Source organism: Bidens hawaiensis, unplaced genomic scaffold (genome assembly GCF_021521415.1).
Source record: "Bidens hawaiensis isolate Kalapana, Puna unplaced genomic scaffold, B.hawaiensis_p1.1 tig00032067_1, whole genome shotgun sequence".
Classification (NCBI taxonomy): domain Eukaryota; kingdom Viridiplantae; phylum Streptophyta; class Magnoliopsida; order Asterales; family Asteraceae; genus Bidens; species Bidens hawaiensis.
This window is the reverse complement of record NW_027495433.1, coordinates 83,295-107,313: the sequence shown is the minus strand read 5'-3', so window position 1 is coordinate 107,313 and position 24,019 is coordinate 83,295. Positions and strand designations below refer to the sequence as shown.

Sequence of the window (24,019 nt, the reverse complement as noted above, 5' to 3'; positions counted from 1 at the left end):
GGCTACCCGCGCAGCAAGGCTACACGCACAAGGCACTAACTCAAATAATTCAGTAATGTCACCTGAAGAGGGAATGAGCAAGCCGGGAATACTCCCGCCCAAAGCCGGGAATTCTCCCGCCCAAATGAGCCAGTCCGTACGATACTGGAGGATCTTTTGTACTGTACCTGCCAAGGTATGGACAAAAGAACTGACCAAAGCTGCGACAGCTCACTGACAACAGTACGACGGGCAGCACGCTCTAGTACTTAAAGTCACTATCAGCCGCTGCCTACCCACCAACCATCAGCATGGCACGTGCGTAGCCCACAGTTGGTAGAACATGAATACTATTCAGCCGGCTGTACCTGCTTGGAAACCTACCTTCGGCTATAAATACTCCAACACCTTGGAACGGTATCATATCTTATTATCATATCATCTTCTCTCTAGCTATTTCTCTTAATATACACTTATATTCAAGAGCAATCTAGTCTGATTCTCACGCCGGAGGGTGGTCACAAGGAGGTACCCCCCCTTCTCAGTGACGAGCTCACGGTGTCTGTTTTGCAGGTCATCAGAACAACCATCTTTGCCGGAACTAACTCTCGTGGGAAACATCTATTTAACCCCCAGATTATCCGTAATCTGCCGGGGTCGATTAGTGTTTCTTCAGGAAGCTTCTGGCTTTTAGTATTGATTACCAAATTAACCTTCGGTAGGTCCTAGACTCCTATTCTTAAGAAACAAGTAACATGTGTACGTGTAGTACAATTAAATAAAATGTTAGTTGGATTATTAAAGAACTAATTTTAGCTATTAATTTCAACAAATCAATGCCATTTGTTGTCTTATATATCACTAATCACTTTATAATTTTTATATTTTTTGTGAGGTTAGCAGGTTTGTTTAACAGAATAGATAGGTGAATCCAAGCCTAAACATGACCTATGTTTCTATTTGTATTGAAAACATCAACTCTAACTGTAAACACTTAAAATCGTGTCGTGTAGCATCTGTGGTTAATCTCTTAAATGTTTTACTGGTTTTAACTCAAATGAGTATTGTTTTTGTGGTTGATCTGTTTTGATGTTTTTATTACCAGTTAACCTTTTGCATGCATATATATGATTATAGGGAGAGAAAAAAGTATCAAAGGTTAAATGTTTTAACACCTTTTACATAATCCAATATATAATATCTAAAATTATAATAAGAAAAAACATCTAGAAACTTAAATGAGTTGATGCAGCCTCATGGTCGTGTTCAAGATTAACCTTCTATAATAATTATGTTATGTAAGTCGATTCAAACTCAAATTAATTTAATGTCAAGTCTTATTAGAAATCAGCGTGTTAGCGATCATGATGACCACAATGACGATATCATTCGGTTTAATTTGATAACCTATGTTATTGATTATATAATCTATAGTTATCACAATAGAATTCATGTCGGCTAATAATAATTTCTAACTTTTTTTATTTATATTAAAGATACGTAAAATGTTTCAGTGATTAGTATGTTAATTTCGGGTTGTTTAAATGTTTTCGTATTGAGCCCAATTAACTGCACATAAGTTAAGACGAAACAATCGTTGAAGTCCAGATTGCCTTTATGTTCATATTCCCAGTCCCAGCCCAACAATTTCATAAAAGACCGAAACAGCCCCAAAATGAATTGATCATCAAAATATTTCCAACATGACGAATGTTCAGCTTAGGGCTATTCACGAGCCGAGCCAAACCGAGCGAAGGCTTGCTTGTTGCTTGGCTCGTTTACAACCGAACCGAATCGAACGGTTGAAATTCGAACCGAGCGAAAAGCGAAACGAGCCAAAATCGAACCGAGCATTTTTCGATCGAACATCGAGCGATTTCGAGCATTTTTTATTTCTTTTTCACTTTAAAATTTTCAATAAGAAACAAATTTGAAAGCTGTAAATAATATATTTTGTAAACAAACTAGTAATATTTAGACAAACGTATAATAGGCTGCAAACTTTTAGGAGAAATTGGTTTGAAGTGAGATGTAATAAACTTGTAAATAAAGTTTTAGTATTCTGAAAACTTGAATCGAACTAATAAAACTATGAAATTGATGGAATAAGAAAATTTTAAAAGGGTTTAAAAAATTGTATACTTATATTTTATGTGTGTTGTCTATATATTTATATAATTGCTCATATATAATTATATATAAAATAAACTAGAAGTATTCGAGCCGTACCGAACTGAGCAGACCTTTGCTCATTGCTTGGCTCGTTTACAAACCGAACCGAGCAGAGCGGCTCGTTTACAATCGAGCGAAAGCGAAGTATTTTATTTCGTTATAAACTTGCAGGGCCGAGCCAAGCATTATGGGGGCCCAAAGCGAAGTAAAAACCCAAGGCCCGCTTTCTATAATTTTATGTTCGCACTTTTGACTTTTATTTATCGTGAAAATTATTAAAAAAACACTTGTAGAACGAACTTATTGTGAAACGTAAACAACACTCGATAATATAGGGCGGTTCGGTTCGTGATCTCATGGGGTGGCTTGGAGGAGATCAAGATAATAAATTAATTATTATCATTATCTTTTTAGTTTAAAAGTTTGATTTATCTTTTATTATTTAAATTTTAGAATTCGTATTATAGTCCAATAAAGTGTTTGAGTTGGAATAGGAAACTAAATGTAAGGGTTATAAAAGCCCATTAGATTATTGTTTGTTTAGAGTACGTATTTTTGTTTTCTCAACTAATAAGAAGAGGAGTAGCAGGCAGTTCTGAATTGTTGGTGTTTGATTTGTTCTGTTACCCACTTTCCAAGTTCAACAAGTGGTATCAGAGCCACGTTTAGGGCTCGTAGAAGAATCTGTTCAGGTCCAGAAGAAGCAATCGGAGCAGTAGCAGATTAGAGGAAGTCTACGGTTCAATTGGAAGAAGATACTATGGCAGATCTTCAGGTTACCGGTGGGATAAGGAAGCTTAATCAGACGAACTACAACACTTGGTCTACTTGTATGATGTCGTATCTACAAGGACAAGATCTATGGGAAGTTGTCAACGGTACGGATACCGTCCTACCCAGAAACGATGTGAACGGGGCAATCGGCAAGTGGAGAGTCAAAACGGGCAAGGAGTTTTATGTTCTCAAGACTACGATTGAAGAGGAGTTGTTAGAACACATACGAGACCTTCAAACACCTAAACAGGCATGGGATGCCTTGGTAGCTCTGTTTTCCAAGAAGAATGATGCAAAATTGCAACTTCTTGAGAGAATGAATTGTTGTCCGTAAGCCAAAAAGAATTGACGATACCGCAATATTTTCATAAGGTGAAAACCTTGTGTAGAGAAATCGGGGAGTTGGATCCGGAGGCAAGAATCGGGGAACCGAGAATGAAGCGAATCATCATACACGGGTTAAAACCCGAGTATAGAATGTTTGTTGCTGCCATACAAGGATGGCCAACTCAACCATCCTTGGTTGAGTTTGAAAACCTGTTGGCTGGGCAAGAGTCTTTAGCCAAGCAAATGGCGGTTACGTCGATTGGAGGATCAACAAAAGCCGAAGACACGACGCTTTATGCAGATCGCGGTAAAGGTAAGTTCAGGTCAAATAAATGGTCTGGTCAAAAGAATTATGGTGAGCGGGCCAAGAAACAGGAGTGGCGGAAATCGAATCAGAATCAAGAAAAGGAATCGAATGATTGGGGTTTCGATAAAAGAAACAAGAAGCCATGGAAACAGTTCCCGTTTAATTGCCATAAGTGCGGACAGCGAGGTCACATGGCTAAATATTATAGAACGCCATCGAATGAGGAAGGCAGTGTTGCTGTAACCCAAGAAGAGGTTGCTTGGGATGTTGAGGCACACTGTGCCACTGTTGAAACGGTACTAGCATTAAATGCAACAACCGAAGAAAAGAACAAAGGAAAGGTAGAATGGATAGTTGACTCGGGGTGCTCGAATCACATGACGGGTGAGAAAAGTCAACTGAAGAACCCGGTAAAGTAAGAAGGAAACCAAGTTGTAGTGATCGCCGACAATTCCCGTCATAACATTGCTTATGTAGGCGATACACGATTGTGCCCGGAAGGAAAGCAAGAACTAATGTTAAATAATGTGTTTCATGTACCAGGGATGAAGAAGAATCTTTTATCAGTACCTCAAATCACCGCATCAGGGAGGTATGTTTTATTTGGGCCGAATGATGTAAATATTTATGACAAGTTTGAAACTTCGTCTAAACCCGTAGTACAAGGAAGAAGGGCTGAAACAGTATATGTTTTATCGGCCGGAACGACCTATATTGAAAAGGCGAAATCAAATCAAATCAAAACGTAGATCTGTGGCATCAAAGGTTAAGCCACGTGGGATATGATCGACTCGAAATAATGATGAATATAAGCCTAGCGATCGGGTTGCCAAAGTTAAGTATAAATAAAGATGCGGTGTGTGGAGGCTGCCAATATGGGAAGGCGCACGAGCAGCCCTTCGAGAGCTCAAACCACAAGTCATTAAAGCCATTGGAACTCGTCCATTCGGATGTGTTTGAGCCCGTTAAGCAAGCCTCGCTATCGGGTATAAAATATATGATAACATTTATTGATGATTTTTCTAGGTACCTTTGGGTTTACTTCATGAAAGAAAAGTCGGAGGCGTTCACAAAGTTTAAAGAATTCAAATATGAATCAGAGAGAGATGTTAAGTATTCGATTCAATGTCTAAGATCGGATAACGGGGGTGAGTACACATCAAGAGAGTTTAACGACTATCTTAAAGATCTCAAGATCAAAATACAACTCACATGTTCAAATACCCCGTAGCAAAATGGTGTTTCGGAACGCAAGAACCGATATCTTTAGGAGTTGTCGGGAAGTATGATACATAGCAAAAACGTGCCGGGGCGTTTTTGGGCTGAAGCTATGAAGACAGCGGCGTATGTAAGTAATCGTCTCCCACAACAAAATATGCAGTACATATCACCGTTTGAAAAGTTGTTTAATCAAAAACCGAATGTTAGCCACTTTCGTGTGTTTGGTTGTGTGTGTTACGTTTTTATACCAAGCCATTTGAGACACAAGTTGGAGAAAAAAGCGATAAGGTGTATTTTTGTAGAGTATGATAATGAACGAAAAGGTTGGAGATGTTGTGACCCTTCGACCAGGAAGTGTTACGTGTCAAGACATGTAATTTTCGATGAGGCATCGGCATGGTGGTCAATAAACCAAGAATCATTGCCTGATGCAAACGAACTAAAAGATGACTTAGAATCATATACCGTGTTAAAGTTTGACGGGGTTGACACCGTGATGGAAGATGAAGTAGCAACGAGCCCGAGTAACTCACCGTCAAGGAATAACCAGTGGGAAACTGGTGTCAACAGTACACAACCGTCAAGACTTGAAACGACCAAGGAAGCACACGAAGAAGATGGAGTCAGAAGATCAAACCGGAATCGGAAACCAAATTTGCGGTATGCAAATGTGGCTGTTGCACAAACCAAAGAAGAAACTGAACCGGAATGTTTTGATCAGGCGAGTAAAGAACCGGTGTGGCAAATCGCTATGCAAGAAGAAGTAGATGCCTTATTAAAGAACCAAACTTGGGAGCTTGTACCAAAACCAGGAGATACAAATCCGATTTCGTGTAAATGGGTATACAAAATTAAACGAAAGACGGATGGATCGATCGATAGGTATAAAGCGTGTTTGGTTGCACGAGGCTTCTCCCAACAGTTTGGTATCGACTATGAAGAGACGTTTAGTCCCGTGGCTAAACTCACAACTGTTCGGGTTATACTGGCCATAACAGCAAGTAAAAGATGGAACCTATGGCAGATGGACGTGAGCAACGCATTTTTATATAGAGACCTGGATCATGTAATCTACATGGATCAGCCCGAAGGTTTTAAGCGTATGGATCGACCGAGATATGTGTGCAAATTAAAGAAAGCTTTGTACGGGTTGAAGCAGTCGCCTCAAGCCTGGTTTGGAAAAATGGGTGAATTTTTAGAACATAATGGGTTCACACCGACCTATGCGGATACTAGTTTATTTGTTCGAATAGAAGGTAAAAGGGTTGCTGCCGTTTTGGTGTACGTTGATGATTTAATCATCACGGGTGACATGGAAGATGAGATCGAGCAGTTAAAAGTGAATCTGTGTACAAGGTTTCACATGAAAGACTTTGGAAGGCTAAAACATTTTCTTGGGTTAGAGTTGGAATACAAGGATGATGGTCTTCTGCTACATCAACATAAGTACACTGTTGACATGTTGATGAAATATGGTTTAGAATGTTGCAAGCCGGCAATGAATCCGATGGAGCCAAGCGATCGGTTTCGGGCAACCAAAGGCAAAGAATTACAAGATCCAACTATGTACTGAAAGATTGTAGGAAGTTTAATTTATTTGACACTAACCCGACCCGACATCTCGTATGCAGTTGGTGTTTAAAGCCGTTTCATGCAAGACCCAAGAAAACCGCACTTTGAAGCGGTTAGACGAGTACTACGATATTTGAAGGCAACACCAAAACATGGAATAAAGTTTGAGAGGGAGTCTCGGGCTGAATTGGTTGGTTACTGTGATGCAGATTATGCGCGAGACCGGGACACCCGAAGGTCGACTACGGGTTATGTGTTTATGATAGGATCGGGTGCCGTGTCGTGGTGTAGTAAACTGCAACCGACTGTGTCGTTGTCAACTACCGAAGCGGAGTACCGAGCGGCCGCAACGGCAACTCAGGAGTGTGTGTGGCTAAAGCAACTGATGCAAAATCTGAATCAAGAAGTTGGTGCTAATGTGGTAATATATTGTGATAATATGTCATCTATTGCTTTAGCCGAAAACCCGACATTTCATGCGCGCACTAAACATATTGAAGTACATTATCATTTTGTTCGGGAGAAAGTATTGAAAGGTGAGATCGATCTGAAGCATGTAGACACGGAGGAGCAGGTAGCGGATATGTTTACTAAGCCGTTAACCGGAGTGAAGTTGATCAAGTTTCGTGATGGCGTTGGATTGGAGAAGTCGAGTGTTGAGAGGGAGTGTGAAACGTAAACAACACTCGATAATATAGGGCGGTTCGGTTCGTGATCTCATGGGGTGGCTTGGAGGAGATCAAGATAATAAATTAATTATTATCATTATCTTTTTAGTTTAAAAGTTTGATTTATCTTTTATTATTTAAATTTTAGAATTCGTATTATAGTCCAATAAAGTGTTTGAGTTGGAATAAGAAACTAAATGTAAGGGTTATAAAAGCCCATTAGATTATTGTTTGTTTAGAGTACGTATTTTTGTTTTCTCAACTAATAAGAAGAGGAGTAGCAAGCAGTTCTGAATTGTTGGTGTTTGATTTGTTCTGTTACCCACTTGCCAAGTTCAACACTTATATGGTACCTAATTTATTAACAAATAGGTTGTTTATTTCAGTTAAGTAAAGTTTGTTATCGGAAAACAAATCAAGGTTAATTAAAGAAGTTTGATCTAAAATTGGTTGGTTCGGGTTTAAGAAAACAACAATTTACGATAGAATATGAAACCAAATTAAAGATTTGAAAATGTAAACAATTTTAGAAAAACAAATTCAAATCCGCACAAGCAGATAAATACTAACTTGGAGTTGGACTTTTATATGCAATTTTTATTTGGTATATACACAAACCAAATAACTTTGCTAGACATATAATCCTTTTATTCATTGCTACCACGGGAATAAGACTGAATTATGAATCAATATGGTCAAAGGATCTTAAAATAATATATATATATATATATATATATATATATATATATATATATATAGGAGAAGTATAGTTTGAAAACCCTCTTGAGTTGAGAAAACCTGTGAAAACCCTATGTAACATCGTTTTTTTGTTACATGTAATATATGTTGTTACATTTAATACAAAACATCGAAAACATAAAAAAAAATGTTTTGCAATTTTTTTTACATTTTTTTAGTAATTTTTATATATGTTTTCAGAGGACAGAAAATGTAAATAAACTTTTACATTTTTTATTAACTTTAATTGTGGACCACAAGATTTAATCTTTAATTAAAAACATGTGGTTGAGAATGAGTTTATAGAGTTTTTACAACTCAAGTGGAGTTTTATTCTAACATAATCCTATATATATATATATATATATACATATATATATATATATATTTCATAATTGAGGCCTCAAATATATGATGACCCTAAGCAAGTGCTTTACTATATTATACGTAAGGGCTGGTACTGTAAACTTGTAGATGTAAAAATTACTTTTCATGTGAGTCGATATGCGAGGATTTAAACTTAAACATCTATACTTGGATCATTCGTAATGGGACATTAACGGGGTGTTATATGAGTGGATAAAGCCTCTATACCATTCCCTAGGACATCATGGGGCATTATAGGCGCATATGTTTTTCCTCAATGATGTCCTTTGTGGCTTCAAGTAGTAGTGATTGAAAAACCATTAACTATTACATACATTTTTTTTACTAAAAAAAGTGTTGATTATGTGACGAAAAATGTCTTTTAAAAAACATTAACCATTACACGTAACCTTAGTCATAAAAATAAAATCTACTCATTCAGTTTGACGTGTCTCAATAATATAGATTTAAGAGTCTCATAAAATAAGTTTATAATTTAGGGAATTGGTATCGATACAACGGGTGTTTGGGATTGGGTGAGGAGTGAGGACCACCTCTTAACTTTTAGGTTAAAAGGATTCACTTCCTTACTAACACAAACTTCCTAAATACAGATATTGTTGGGAGTGTGACTGTGAATAACCAGAGAACACCTAACCGGGCCCACTTGTAATGGATCTGCTCCACTCATTGGAAAAAGTTGTTGATTCAAATATTATTTAAATTTAATATACCTTTTATTTCATATAAAGTCTTGTAAATCTTAAATCCTCTAGAAGTAACAGTAAGCATATGCTATAAACTTAATAGCATATACAGATTAATTAGAACACACATTTTAGATGGAGAACCAAGAACTAGTGAAATATATATGTATTCTTTTAATACAATAAACAAGATTTTAGATTCAAATATAACCGTTTACTAGACTATCTTTCTAACTGCTATTATATATGCCAAACGTCATGTAAAATAATATTACATAATTATCACGATTGCATACTGAATTTGATTTTGTAATGAATGCGCTATATTATAGCTGTAAATTAGTCGAGCCGAATCAGGACATACTGGGTTCGTACTTGAGGTTCAAAGTTAAACGATCCTAGTTAAACGATCCTAGCTCGACTCGTTTATCTTAACGACCTGAGTTTGGCTCCCAAAAAACTCAAGCCAACCTGCTTATCTATAAATATTTGAATTTTATTGTTTTGTACACATATTAATGTGTACCAAAGTAATATAGATATGTACATACACACGTATTAATATTTATTGTTAAATTTTAGGTTGTAACTTGTATAAAAAATTGGACCTTATATTAAACAAGCTAAACGAGTGACTCAACATGCCAACTAACATGAGACATGCTTAACTTGACTTAGGCTCGTTCGTTGGCTCCGCTCATATCATTTTTTAACACACTTCGAATTTGGTTTCCTAAATTTTAACCTATTTGAAAAGAAATCATCAAACATCTATATTAAATAAATCCAGAGATCTTAACATAACACCAATAAATCATGTAAATTATATACATAATTAATCGTGGTGGTCGGTATGAACTCCACTCCGACCACAACTTCTACATACATACATACTAATTAAACCGCTTCCTTAACACTAACTAGCGCCCGCCCTAACGACTAGTCCACGCGTTTGCTAACAAAGTCTTATTGGTCGGTACGAAAAAAGCCAATTTACCAAACCGACACCAGCCAAATTTCCACCGCATAGTACTTTTATAATATAAAAATTTTACTCTTTCCTCACTTTTTGAAAAATAATCAAATAATAATAATAATTTGTGCATAATAATAAAGAACAAAGTGAGAAGACCAAACTCGTACGAAAATCAGAAGAATCCCTCATTTTTTCTCTCTCTTCTCCGTCACCACCTCCGCCAGAAGCCGGTCGGTTTGACATTATTCAATTCATTAATAATTGATCGACGGCGATGAACAGAAATCGACGGACAACTTCGCTGCGTGAGTCGGATACTCGGCTCAATGATTCCGATAGGATTGAAGGCGCCGGTAGTTGGGACGCTATTGAGTGGACCAAAATCGATGTATATATACAAACCCTACCTCTTATATTAATTGCTATTACTCAATTGGAAATGCATTATTATTATTATTAAGTATGTGCAATTGATGCCAATTTGTTTACAGCAGCCTATATCCTGGCCTGTTCCTCATGGATTGTCTGATTTCTTATATGAAGCTGAGGAGGTTCTCGCTGAGGTATAATTACTCAATTGACTCAATTGTATGTGTGGATTGATTAATTGACATGTAGTGTGAATGTGAAACCTAATGCATTTGGAATGAATGCAAACTTGATATGCAATATTTTATATTCTTTAGCAGTTGTAATTTTTGATTGATGTGAATTTGAGTGAGGCTTTATAGAAAAGGTGTCAATCAATGCCGGTTATAAGTTGAATAGTTAATAGTATTATAGTAAATTTGTTGGCATCTAAACAAATTGTGGCTTATTTATATATGTTTTCAAATACGAGACAGCAATAAAAAAGATGCAACTTGATTATGGAACTGATGTCCTGCACTAGACAAGAAGAAATAGATTTGTTAATACTTTTGTTTGAACTCTTAAGCTCCATAGAGTAGAAACTAATTGGATGTATTTATTTTGATTTTTCATTAGTCATTACAATGGTCTGTTATTGAAGGTCATAAAATGTTTTTTTCAGTTAAACGTCTGTATGCCGTAACAAATTTTGATAGAATGAATAGAGTAGTCTGCCCAAGTATCTTTTTGAAGAAGAAGCAGAATTAACGTCAGGCCCCCATTTTCATTTCTTCGCCTTAACATGTTAAGTAATATCACACGGGATATGCCATTTAATTACACACAGCAAGTTGCTATTTAATTGTTTATGATAATATAAGAGTTATTTTCAAGTCTTATATCAAACGTCACATTTGAAGATAAATTTTGTGTTAATTTTGGTGTCATAGTGAAGGTTCCATCCTAGTGTTTTATAAAGCTTTGTTATGAATTTGTTTTTCCTGAGTTTTTCTTTTACATTGGTTTTAGGGGTATGGTGTTCTTGTTAATACAGATGAAGCAGGTACCTTGTTCGTGACCAATTTTCGTCTTCTTTTTTTGGTAAGTTTCCCATGTACTGAAGTTTTTCTTCTTAACACAAAGTAATAGCATATGCTAGAAATGTGTTTGTTTGTTTAAAATGTGCACCAAGCATATGCTAGAAATGTGTTTGAGTAATTGACATGAAACTGTTTATGCTCTATTGGTCTGTTTTTATTGGTTTAAAAGTCCCATAAAGCTCTCAAAATCTATAAAGAACTACCCATGTATGCGATGGACCAGAAAAGTTTACATCTTGCTAATAGTGCATACAGGAAAAATACTTCTTATTGGCGTGTATGGCACTAGACAATATCATCGCCAGGGCTGTAAACGAACCGAACGTTCAGCTAACAATTCGTGAACTGTTCGGCGGGAAGTTCGTTTATGTCCATCCGTTTAATAAATGAACGAACATGAACAAGAAATTTCGTTTGATAAGTTTAACGAACGAACACGAACATAGGTCTCGTTTGTTCATTTGTGTTCGTGAACCGTTCAGTAATGTGTTCGTGAACGTTCGTTTGTAACGTTTGTTCGTGTTCGTTAATTTATTTTGTTCATTAAATTTCTTTTTATATTTATTTATTTTATCCAAACTCTTTGTATTTTTTAGTTTTAACTTCTTATTATCATTTTAACAACTAAAAATATATATCATTTATGTTCATTTGCGTTTGTATGTGTTCGTTTAGAAACTTAACGAACGAAAACGAACAAATACGTTTTCTTAATAAATGAACACGAACAAGAAATATCGTTCGGTAGCGTTCGTGAACAAGTTCAAATGGTTAATGAATGAACATGAACAAGAAATCTCGTTCGGTTAGTGTTCGTGAACCATTCGTGAACAGGTTCAAATGCTTAATGAACAAACACAAACAAGGCTTCGTTTGGTTCAGTTTGTTTACAGCCCTAATCACAGTATCATACTATTTGAAAACTAGTTGATAACTGTATTTGGGTTGTTCACTCCTCATTGTGTCATTCAGTTTCATGCATGCATTTTCGGCTTATATTGAATATTGATCAGCATGGTTTATGTACTGCTTTCTATAAACATCACATGATATATGTTTGTGTGAACTGTGTGCATTTATCGGTACTTGGGAAACACTCCTATATCTTATATCTTCTTCCTTTCTTTTTTGTGTTTTCCACTTTCCAGAGTGAAGGATCCAGGGATATTATCGCGCTAGGAACTATACCATTGACCACCATTGAAAGATTCAACAAGATTGTAAGTTATGCTTTTAATAATTTGTTGCTATTGTGGCATTGAGTTTGTTTAGGCCTTAGGGTTTCTGCCAATGTTTAGAGGTCATCTTAGTACTTATTAGCATGAAATGGTTCTGCTACTTCTGAAAAATGAAATCTATGAAGGGATATGTAAAGTGTGATAATAGTGAACTAAATCAAGTGAAAGGACAAACAACAAATGAAAGAGTTAGGTCATGTTGAACAATTTTTGTTTTGTGTGAAGCCATGCTCAAATTTATAGTCAAGAAGGTCAAAACACTACTAAAATCCTCAATGTAATACTTAATTATTCTCAAATCGTGAACATAGGTCTACACCACTTAGACGCCTACTTAGCCCTTTTAAAAGAACACTGGGATAAGGGTGACATTTCAAGAGCTCTTATCAGAACATGGTATGTAATAAGGAACTGTAGATTGACAATCGTATAGCTACAAAAGGGTTTGACATCTTTTGAACTGTCAATTTCCAACATATATCTATCTACATATCTTGGTTATAAGCACAGCTTCGTAATTCGGTTTTTCCAACCACATGCTAATATTTCTAAGAGAACACATTTCATGTTCAGGTTATCTAATATTCCAAAATTGACGCAATCGTAAGCAGGTTTTCTGGTTAAAATTTATAACAAATCTCGTAATCTGTTTATGCTGATTGTTGGACAAGAACGTAGTTTAGTTCTGGATTCAACCATATTTTGGAAATACAACTAAGAGTAATGTAAAGCTTGCAGATTTCATAGCATCTATGCAGTAGATCACCAACATATATTGGTAATATATCGGTTATCGGTCCCTGGGTAAAATATCGGCCAGAATATCGGTACCTATAATATCGGCGATATTGACCGATATATCACTGATATTCCCGTTTTAAGTCTTAATTATCTTTTTTTAATGGTCAATGTTAGTGTTTTAAGTCTTCATCAGCTCCTACTTGCTACATTTGTTAGTGTTTTGCAAGTTGCAAAAGGTTTTGTTAATGGTAGGAGAGATACTGAATTATTAGTGCTAAATTGCTATATATATATATATTATATATGAATTTTACATGATATTAAAATTACCGATATCCACCGATATCTCACCGCGATAACCAATATCTCAAATATCGGTCCTTGACCGATATTCTGATGTTTTTTCGCATCAACTGCTTAGCATAGCAGTCATAGCTCTTTAGCAACTAAGGAAAGCATATGAAACCATGTTGTTGAATGTTAATACACATATATGTATCTGTGTGTGTATATTTTCTATTTCTATTAAGTCTAAACGTATGCACACACATGGACATACATATCGGGTAACCCGAAAGCTTGAAAAACAGAATATTAGAATTTAGAGGACTAGGATGAATCAGAAGATCCATAATTGAACACCCAACTTGTGATATTGTTTAATAATGTTGACATATAACATAATACCAAAAATCCCCTGGATAAGTTGAAATGGAGAGAGCATGTGGGCCACAGTCAATCACACTAATATCTTTTATTAGCTGCTAACGGGTCAATAGGTTATTGTGTATTGGAATCTTACCAAAAGGTAGATGTTACATTTTCTAGTACCTTTTCTTTTGGCATTACCTTTTCAATATGATATTATGCTGTTCCCATATAATTTGTAGGGACTCAATTCTCAAGAGAAGTGATAAAATATAATTAAGTAATTTTACCTGCATTAGATCCCGGTTTGTTCATTCCCAAAAATCAGATAGCATCATGCTTATCTGTTTCAAATCCCTATTTTAATTGTATCCTTGCAATTGCTTTAAACTACAAGATATAGAAGTTATGTTTTAATTTGAAAGTTGATTGTTAACTCGCTATATACCATTTCCTTCTTCCAGCCAATGATTATGCATACATTCTTAGCAGTACTAAAATTTTGTTTTAATTTTAAAGGGTCAGTAGCCACTAGATTCTTTTTTGTTCATCTTATACTGATTTTATTTTCATTCTGTTATGATGATATATAGGTAATAAAGCAGCAGTCAGGACCTAGGCAATCTGATAAGACTCCTACACGACGGCTTCTTCAGGTTATCGGTATGCCATATTGTATCTATTCTTGTAATGTCATATGTCGTCGCTTGTCGATGCAATGCCCGACTTCACCTGATAACTGTCTCTATAATCTGTTTCTAGAAACTTACTGGCTTTGCATAACTATCCTCATATTTTAATTGTGAAATTGGTATTGATGTTGATAACTAAAAGTGATAAGTTGAAAGCTCAAGTTTTCAGAGTGGACTTGATAATTAACCAAATCTAGTATAAGATTATGCTGGCTGCTTAGGGTTGATGGTAGTTGTAGGGTATGGTTCTTAATTATGTGCTAAGCTCGTGTGAGCTAAGAGATCGGCATGTTCATGGCTTCCATTTTGCAGGAAAAGATATGAGGATTATTATATTTGCTTTTCGGCCTCGAACTAAACAGGTAAATTATGTAATGACAGCTTAAAACTATCTAACTAAAATTTGCAGCTGTTTAACAGCTCATTGTATTCCAGTTTTTATATTGAAACCAGTCACTCTCAACAATACTTTAATAAATTTGTGATTTTTTTGCAGAGGCGTGCTGTCTTTGAAGCATTACTGAGGTGCGCATGGCCCACAAGGCTCTGGGATCTGTATGTCTTTTCTTCTGGCCCATCAAGGTTCAGCAATACCAGCCCTAGAGTACGTTTAGTTAACAAGTACTTACGGCTTCTTGGTGTGGAATCACATCATTCATCATTAAGCACCATTGAAAATGATTCTTTCACGTCGTCTAATAACTGGTGGAGGATTAGTGGCATTAATGCAACTTATGAAATGTGTTCAACTTACCCGTTTTCTCTGTTATTACCAAAATCTATCAGGTAAGACATGTTATAGTTCAAGTTACGGAAAAATGATGATTATAACTTGGCATACGGGCATTTGTTTATTGATTTTCAGAGACGAGGATGTGCTGCAAGCTTGTAAATTTCGTGCACGTTGTCGTTTGCCTGTAATATCATGGTGTGATAGACATAAGTTCTGGATTTTTTTTTAAAATGTTAACAGTAATCATCTTTTGACATTTTTGTACGGTCTTTAAGTAATTAAGTCTTTAACCAATGTGCTTTTGTTCAATGGTATGCAGGCACTGGAGCTGTTCTTGCACGATCCTCCCAGCCATTGGTTGGTCTGATGATGAATATGCGAAGGTAGGTGTAAATTTATCACGTAACTCCTAATGCATGAGTAGTAATATTTTTGAAAAAATGTAATACTTTTATTGCAGCAATGCTGACGAGAATCTGGTTGGTGCTCTCTGTACTGAACTTCCTGGTGGAAAAAAAGGACGCAGGTATAGGTTTTCTCTTTTATTCAGTATTTTCTCATTAATTTGTTTGAACTTTGAAGTTAATCATTTTATTGTAAAACATTTTATATCATTCTATTCTTTTTTCTAGGAAGTTATATATTGCTGATGCAAGACCTAGAAAAAACGCTTTAGCAAATGGAGCAATGGGAGGCGGTTCAGAGTCATCTTCCAATTATTTCCAGTCTGAGGTCTGTCAAAGGTTTGACCTAAATAATATGTTTGTTTGCCATGTCAGTCTATCTGTTATAAAACTGACTATGTGTTCGTTTATGCAGATTGTATTCTTTGGGATAGATAATATTCATGCCATGAGAGAGAGTCTTGTTCGTCTCAGAGACTATTTGGATACACATGGAACCAGATCATCAGATGGAATGTCATCATTCTTGGTATAAACCCTAAAAGTCAACTCTAAGGTTAAGAAGATATGTTATCTGATTGACTTTTATATGACAGAGACATGGTGGATGGTCATGGAGCGGACGCAATCTCACCAGTATGTCTGCATCTGTTTCAACACTCGGTGACAGTGGTTGGTTAATACACATTCAGAATGTGCTGGCGGGCTCTGCCTGGATTGCTGCTCGTGTTGCAATCGAGTCAGCAACCGTGCTTGTTCATTGCAGGTACACATCAGCATCACTCGTGACTTTTAAGCTATTATTCTGCTTGAATAACATGTAATTGTTTTTGTAAAGTGATGGATGGGACAGAACAAGTCAGCTAGTTGCTCTTGCAAGTTTGTTACTTGATCCATATTACCGCACCTTTAAGGGATTTCAGGTATGTTTGATGTCTTGTCAGCTAATAAAAAATAGTTCACTTTTTAAAATCTTTATTTTGATGCAGGCTCTTGTGGAAAAAGATTGGCTTGCATTTGGACATCCATTTGGAGAGCGAGCTGGAATGGCAGGCTTATCTGGGAGTGGTTCAGAATTACCAAGGCAGTCTTAAAGCACAAATTCCGCGTCGTCACCTATGCGACAGCAACCTGGCGCATTCCCATCTCAATCTCCAATGCCTAATCAGACACAAACTTCAAACAATTATTCTCCAATATTTCTTCAGGTGGGCCTTTTTGACATGCATATTTTTTCTATCTGGTTTGGTAGAAATGTTAAGCAATCTTATTAGGGCTTGTGAATGAACCAAACGTTCGGTGAACCGTTCATAAACTGTGCGGCGGGAAGTTCGTTTATTTAATAAATGAACGAATGGGAACACATGTCTCCTTCGTTCATCTATGTTCGTGAACATTCATTTACGTTTGTTCATTTACATTTGTTGATGTTTCTCTGTTAATGTTCCTAAGTTTACGTTTTGTTCGTTTACATTCGTTAATATGTATTTAAGTATTTTAGACACATTACAATTTAGTCTAGTTTTAATAACTTTCTAGGCCCAAAAACATTTACTTTTAATTGGTTTTAGCTCTGTTATGTTTGTTCGTCTATGTTCAGTTATGTTCGTCCGTGAACCATTTGTTTATACTGTTAATGAGCAAACATAAACGAACACAAACTCAATTCACTTTTCAAACAAACATGACAGTCTCAATTTCTTAACGAACGAACAAGAACACAAACAAGAAAATCTCGTTCCTTTAATTGTTCGTGCTTGATCATTTGTTTGGTTAAAATTAAACTAACAAACACAGACATGCTATGTTCGTGTTTGTTCGGTTCGTTTACTAGTCTAAATTTTATAACTTCGATATCACTATAGTGATGCAATTGAACCATTAAGCCATTAACCAGTTCCCCTGTGTTTCATTTGACAGTGGGTTGATTGTGTCTCTCAGCTATTGCGAATGTACCCTTTTGCATTCGAGTTCTCATCGGTATGTATCTTTCATTAATGGACTGTGTTTTTTTTGACATATTTGTTTAACTGCTTTTGTCAAATCATTTTAATTATTGTCATTTGCAGGCTTATCTGGTTGATTTTTTGGATTGCTCGCTTTCTTGTCGTTTTGGGAACTTCTTGTGCAATAGGCAAGTATAACGAACCCTACCTGTTTATTTTGTGTCTGAACATTACAACTAACAGTTATTAACCCTAAAGACTGTTATATGATAAATTTCAGTGAGAAGGAAAGAGAACAATATGGTGTATCTGATGCTTGTGGATGCTTATGGATGTATTTAGATGACATGCGTGCTTCAGGGGGGAGTTCTCACGTGCACTACAACCTCTTTTATGATCCATCTAAACATGATGGTCCTTTATTGCCGCCAGCTGCTGCCTTAGCTCCGACATTGTGGCCCCGGTTTCATCTGAGGTGGTCATGTCCTGCAGAAGCTCAAGCTGGTGAGGTTGAAGCTCAATGTAGGAGTTTGGTGGAGAGAATCTCTGAACTTCAAAAGGTAATTGATATATTTACCCTTACTAGTTCCCGTTGTTAATATCCTCTTTGATGTTTGGTAGTGACTTCAGTTGATATAGTTTAGGGGTGTTCAAAATCGTTGAAAATAGGGTGTAAACGAATCGAACCGAACTAGAGTACTAGACGTTATTTGTGCTTGTTCGTTAAGCATTTGTTGGTTAAGCGAACGGTTCACGAACACAAAGCGAATGAAATTCCTTGCTTGTGCTCATTCATTAAGGAAATGAGTTTGTGTTTGATGATCTCATAAACACAGACATACCAAGTTACCAACATATGCTAATTTGATAAATATAAATAAACATCCTTAAACTCGAGTATGAGGCATAATCACCCAAAATAAATATAAATTAAAGTACTAGGGTTTCTAGTGTAAAAGTTAAGATTGTAAACTAATCAAAATATAAAAAGTTTAAATGTAAGAATACAAAATAAAAAATTTATAAAATATAAAATATGAAACCTTTTAGTGACCGAATATAAACAAATGAACATGAACTGGTGTAAACAAATGAATAATAACGAACATATTGCCAAAAGTTCACGAACACAATTGAGTGAACGCGACCTGTTTATGTTCGTTCGACTGAAAGTTTTTTGTTTGTTTCTTTGTTAAACAAATGAACGTAAAAGAACTTCCCGCTGAACGTTTGGTTCGTTTACAGCCCTAGTCGAAGCTGACGGAACCGCCCAAACTGAGGAAAGTTGGCTGGTTTGAGATCCAAACGTGTCCGGTTTTGTAGTTTGGCAGTTTAACAGTTTGGTCCCTTAATGCTTATTTTTTTTTTCAATTAATATCAACAGGCGAAGGATATTGCTGAAAGTAAAGCCCGAGAAACGATCGCCGCAATGGAAGCTGTAAAAGCTGAAATACGCAACGAGAAACAAATCAGTAGCACAGCCTTGAATCTTGCAAGAAAAGCCAACCGGGAAAACAATATTATAAAACGAGCAATACAATCTCTCGGATGTAGAATACATGTGTCAGGAAATGATGACTGTACAATCAACATTGAAAGCAATCTAACTAACCTACCTGAAAGATTAACCTCGTCGCGTTCAACCAGAGGCAGTCCAAACGCATATGATGAAAAGACAGAAATGCCCCTATCCGCTACCTTAACACCTGATGACGATGATGATGTATCTGAGAACCCGATTCTTAGAGTTTGTGAAAACCTGTGCCCACGACGAACTCAAGAGGGCGGGTGTAAGTGGCCCGATTCTAGGTGTGCTCAACTTGAGAGTCAGTTTCTTGGTTTGAGAGCTAATTATGATGCGTTTGATCGGTTGTCTATTTATGATAGCTACTTTCAGCCCGAATAACAAACTGACTCGCGGGTTCACAAGCGGCTGTCTATTATTAATGGTAGTATAGTATGGTGCTGACATCCGGGATGTACAGTTGAGGTTGTTCTCAAGCGGTTTTGAATATATAATTTAAAGACGTTATGGGCGGTTCAGTTCGGTCTTAGGAGTGTATAGGTGAAGGGTAGAGGTGGATGGTGTAACAGTTTGTTGCAAATGAGGTGATTGATCATAATTTCATTGTATGTTTGGTATATATTTGAGATGTACAGATTCTTGGTAGATGTGTTGTCTATCAAACTAGATGTAAAAATAGGCTATGGTAAGTTTTGTTGGTCAATAAAGTGGGATAAACGTGCTGTTTTGAGTTTTTGCTATTGTTATTGCCATTTTCCTTGTGTTGATTTGCATTTGTTTGCTACTGTTTTTTGATTCTATAAGCATTATTATTACTATTACTAATAATAACAAATGAGAATTTTGGTGCCGCGAAGCCGCCATTGGGCCACTTTGCAAGCACCCTATTGGTTCTCGGCTTTTTTTTAGCCTTGGTAGCGCAACGAACATAACGAAAACCAAACGGATGCCAATATTTTTGTTTTAGTTACGTATTTCTGTAATTTTTTTGTTTTAGTTCGCGTAGACTTTTTGCCCTCCGTTTTAGTTCTGCTACCATAACGAAGGTAACGATAACCGGCCGAATGCCAATATTGTTTTTGATTTTTTTCTTTTTAGTTCCGTAACGAAAGTGACGCAAACCAACCAAATTTGCATAGATTCACCGCCTCAATGGTCGGGATTGACAATACTCGGGTTTTACCACCGTTCGAGTTTTACTAATGTATTTACCTTATTGGTCCACTCAATTTTACTATTTTTTTTTTGTTTTATTTATGGTTTTGGTTTCGACACCATAATGCCCGGAACTGACAATGTTTGGATTTTACCCTCCCGAGTTTTACCGACTAGCCCCGGAAAACTCTAGTTCAAACTAAACATATGAGCTCTCATCTAAATCAACTGTCAGCCAAATTAATAAGATATTAAAGTAAGGTTAAAGCACTTCAACACATGGCAATATGATCAACTCCAAGATTTTTACAACCTAAAAGTGGTTACGTTTATGTAGCTAGCTTGTTACAAGTTCATATAATATTATTAACAGCATTTCAAACCACTATTCATTGCCTTCATCAGCGGTTGCTGGTGGTGGCAGCGAATCTTCTTCATCAGCAGACTGATTATTTGCCCTCTGTTCATTCCATTTTGCCAACACCCACTTCAAAATGAAAAATCCTCCTATTACATAAACCTATATCCAATCACACCAGTTACAACTTTAAGTTTCCATGACCTGATTATACGCTCATAACTGGAACCAAAATATCCATTTTAGTTAAGTGTGTAAACAATTTGTATGTGTGAACAATCAAGAAGTTGGCAAAGATAACTAGTCCTAACGGGTTCTGGTTAAAACATGTTATACGAGCCGGGCCAGGCCAGGCCAAGTTGGCCCACATACAAATTTAAAAACTCGTAGTGAGTTAAAAGTAAGTTACTAATAATAAGTACACGAATAAAGGAGATGGAATCCGACGTTTAGCTGGTGTGAAAACTTCTTACATTGAGATCAACTTGATGATGAATTCAATGTAGAACCAGAAAATTGCGTATTAGAGATGAGATTTTTTCCCCATACCCGTACCAGAAACCAAACCGATACACATAACAGATACCTACATTTATCGAATTGGGTATTCGATACCCATACCGGTATTTCTTCGGTATTTGGTACCTAGATTTCTGAAGATTGGGAACAAAAACCAAAGCACAGTACCCAAATACCAGTACCGAACCAATAAGTTCAGTACGGTATTCGGCACCCAGTTTTGTTTAGTTGAGATTCAATATTGGTATATTCAGCACCGGTACCTAGGAGTGAGCAACCGGGTAAGACCCGAACCCGTCAGACCGGGATATTTACAATAGGGTCGGTCCCGGGTCATGAGAATACTACTAAGTACTAAACGGGTCCGGGTCCGGGTCCGACCCATTTGCGCACCATCTCATCCCTAGAACTATGAATTGAACCACTTGTACCATACTCTGCACTCACCAATTGATCAAGTGATAGTAAATAATTAGGGTTTAGTAAACAACAATAAATACCTGCCACAGAACAGCAGGTTTAGTCTCCTTGTCCACCTCTTTCGCTTCAAGCTTCAACGGAGCCACCGTCGTCGGACGCGGATCACCAAGCCTAACCGTCACCGGTTTCGACTCCTCCACCGCTTCGCCGCCGCGAATAACCGTTTTCCCCGGCCTCAGTTTCCACCTTCACCGGCGGCGGTGGAAACCGGAAGTTAGCAAGAAGGTCAGTGAACTTAGAGATGACCGAAGTGAAAGGATTCTGAGGCTTGATTGATTGGTACTCGGGATCCGCCATTGTTGTTGCAGGTTGAAGACACACGTTACGTGTGTGACTGACTGACTATGTGTTGTAGTGCGTGTGAGGGCGCGTGAAAACGATGGAAAATATTGTCACGGAGGTTACCAGACGAAATATTGAGGAAAGTAACTATAATATGTTTGGATGGGTGTGGCACTCGCAATACCAAACGCGTGTACAACACGACACAGTATTTTGGGCCTGACTAGTTGTGGAAAGCAAAAGTTTTAACTTGCTATTTATGAATGGGCTACCTAAAAATATCATTGGGCTTGAATTGACAAGCTTGCAAGTATAGGTGTAAAACAACCCGAACTTAGAATCGGATTCGAAAAAATACTTAGAATCAGTTTTTTTATACTTGGGTTTTACTTACCCGATCCTATTCGTAGGGTATGAATAGGATATGTATTTCAGTACCAAAATCCGTACTCAGAACTGGACCCGATTCGTACCCAACAATACCCAAAAACTGGTACCCGGTTTCATACCCAAAACCGGGTTTTTCCAATACTCAATCTATACTTGAAATTACCTGAAACATATCACAAATATACCCCAAATAGTGCAACCCCTTAAAAAACCCTATATGTACTCGAAAATTACCTGAAAAAAACCCGAATATAGGGTTATTTCCGAAAATAGGGTATTCAAATTCCCGGTTTTAGATTGCCTGGTTTTTACACGACCTGAACCCGGTGCATGGGGTATGATTTTTGGAGACAATGCATGGACTCGAATCCGACCTGGGTATTGCCAATACCCGATTTTCCATTATCCGGTCATACTCGAGTTCCATATCTGGAACTGGGTATTAAAAAAAACCTGATTTGGGCATCTCTATTTACAAGTTACAACTTACAAGCATCAAGGGCCGTTTAAGATTAAGGTTGCTTGCTGGTCCAACGCTGGACTCGAGCTTAGTAAGCCAACTTTGCTTGTTTAGTTGTTTACAAACCGAGTCAGCTCACCCTGTTTATAAACAACTCATTAACGTTGCCACGCCAAATAGCGGAGCATCATCATAACTTAGACTGAAGATTTAGGTTTTGTTTGTTTTTGTAACACCCCGGCTAAAGCGGAAAAGCCTGAGTGTGACGTACAGATTACTCAAACACACGTGACACTATTAGGTGACCATGATAACATTATTTCATTTAAATCTTCATGTAACACAAGTTTATCAAATAATACAAGTTGTAACAAATAAATAAACAAATGATAAGTTATTCTTTGAATATCCTATAGGCATGCTATGTGTCTTCTAACTTTCATCCTCGTATCTTTACACCTGTAACATATGTATAAAATAAAGTCAGCTACGAACATAGCTGGTGAGCTTTCACAGTTTAAATACGTACGTAAAAACCATACAACTCATGGACAAGTGATAAACGAGCAGTAAGTCCTTTCCAATTGGTAACAACCAACGTACTCAGGAAATCGCGCAAGTAAGATCCTTTCCAGTTGATAGCAATCAACGTACTCGGATAATGAGGCCCTTTTCCACTCGATACAAATGGACCGGAGTGCAAAGGGGGGCGTATGATCATACTTAATGAGGCTTCCCAATCGTGCAAGTAATATTCGTGCAAGTAATATTTGTGCAAGTAATACAAGTAACACACAAGTCCATATACGAATTGTAGTTTTGTAATAGAAGTAACAATACTTTGAATTTTAATATGAATACATATGCTACCCCAAAACAATAAAAATATTAAAAAGGGGTGGTGAAAAACTCACCTTGAAATTGAAGATAAATGTTGCAATGAAAACCGAAAGCATGATAACGAAACCGAAGCGGTCGAACATGCTTTAAAGAAATCCGAAACGATTGAACTTCTCGAACTATAATTAAAACAAAAGCAAAGTCTAACTATCGGGATTGAAAAGGTTAAAATTATTTTGTTAATGGAGTTAAGCATTATTTAATATAACTTTTATTATTTTATGGCATTTTTATATTTTAATAATATTGTTTAAGCTTTAACGGGTTTTAACGATTTAAATTAATATTTT

General features: G+C 36.6%; 1 protein-coding gene and 1 pseudogene across 2 annotated transcripts; both read left to right on the top strand.

Moving 5' to 3' along the window:
• Window positions 1-2,911: 2,911 nt before the first annotated feature.
• LOC143582943 (uncharacterized) lies at window positions 2,912-4,790 on the top strand. Its single transcript, XM_077065397.1, has 4 exons — window positions 2,912-3,255; window positions 3,315-3,943; window positions 4,103-4,151; window positions 4,586-4,790. Exons 1-4 carry the CDS (start codon window positions 2,912-2,914, stop codon window positions 4,788-4,790), a joined length of 1,227 nt encoding a protein of 408 aa, XP_076921512.1.
• Window positions 4,791-10,046: 5,256 nt separating this feature from the next.
• Window positions 10,047-19,566, top strand: LOC143582936 (phosphatidylinositol-3-phosphatase myotubularin-1-like; annotated as a pseudogene). The gene is made up of 19 exons (XR_013144066.1): window positions 10,047-10,195; window positions 10,299-10,370; window positions 11,188-11,259; window positions 12,407-12,478; window positions 14,479-14,548; window positions 14,890-14,939; window positions 15,074-15,363; window positions 15,443-15,516; window positions 15,630-15,693; window positions 15,771-15,836; window positions 15,943-16,042; window positions 16,130-16,243; window positions 16,311-16,480; window positions 16,553-16,637; window positions 16,704-16,922; window positions 17,635-17,694; window positions 17,784-17,848; window positions 17,941-18,220; window positions 19,045-19,566. The product of XR_013144066.1 is annotated as a phosphatidylinositol-3-phosphatase myotubularin-1-like (transcript).
• Window positions 19,567-24,019: the final 4,453 nt, after the last annotated feature.

Coding starts and splice junctions, on each gene's coding strand:
- LOC143582943 (XM_077065397.1), top strand. CDS start 2,912: ATGGCAGATCTTCAGGTTACCGGTGGGATAAGGAAGCTTAATCAGACG. Junction 3,256..3,314: donor GAGAGAATGAATTGTTGTCC/GTAAGCCAAAAA, acceptor AACCTTGTGTAG/AGAAATCGGGGAGTTGGATC. Junction 3,944..4,102: donor GTGCTCGAATCACATGACGG/GTGAGAAAAGTC, acceptor TTCATGTACCAG/GGATGAAGAAGAATCTTTTA.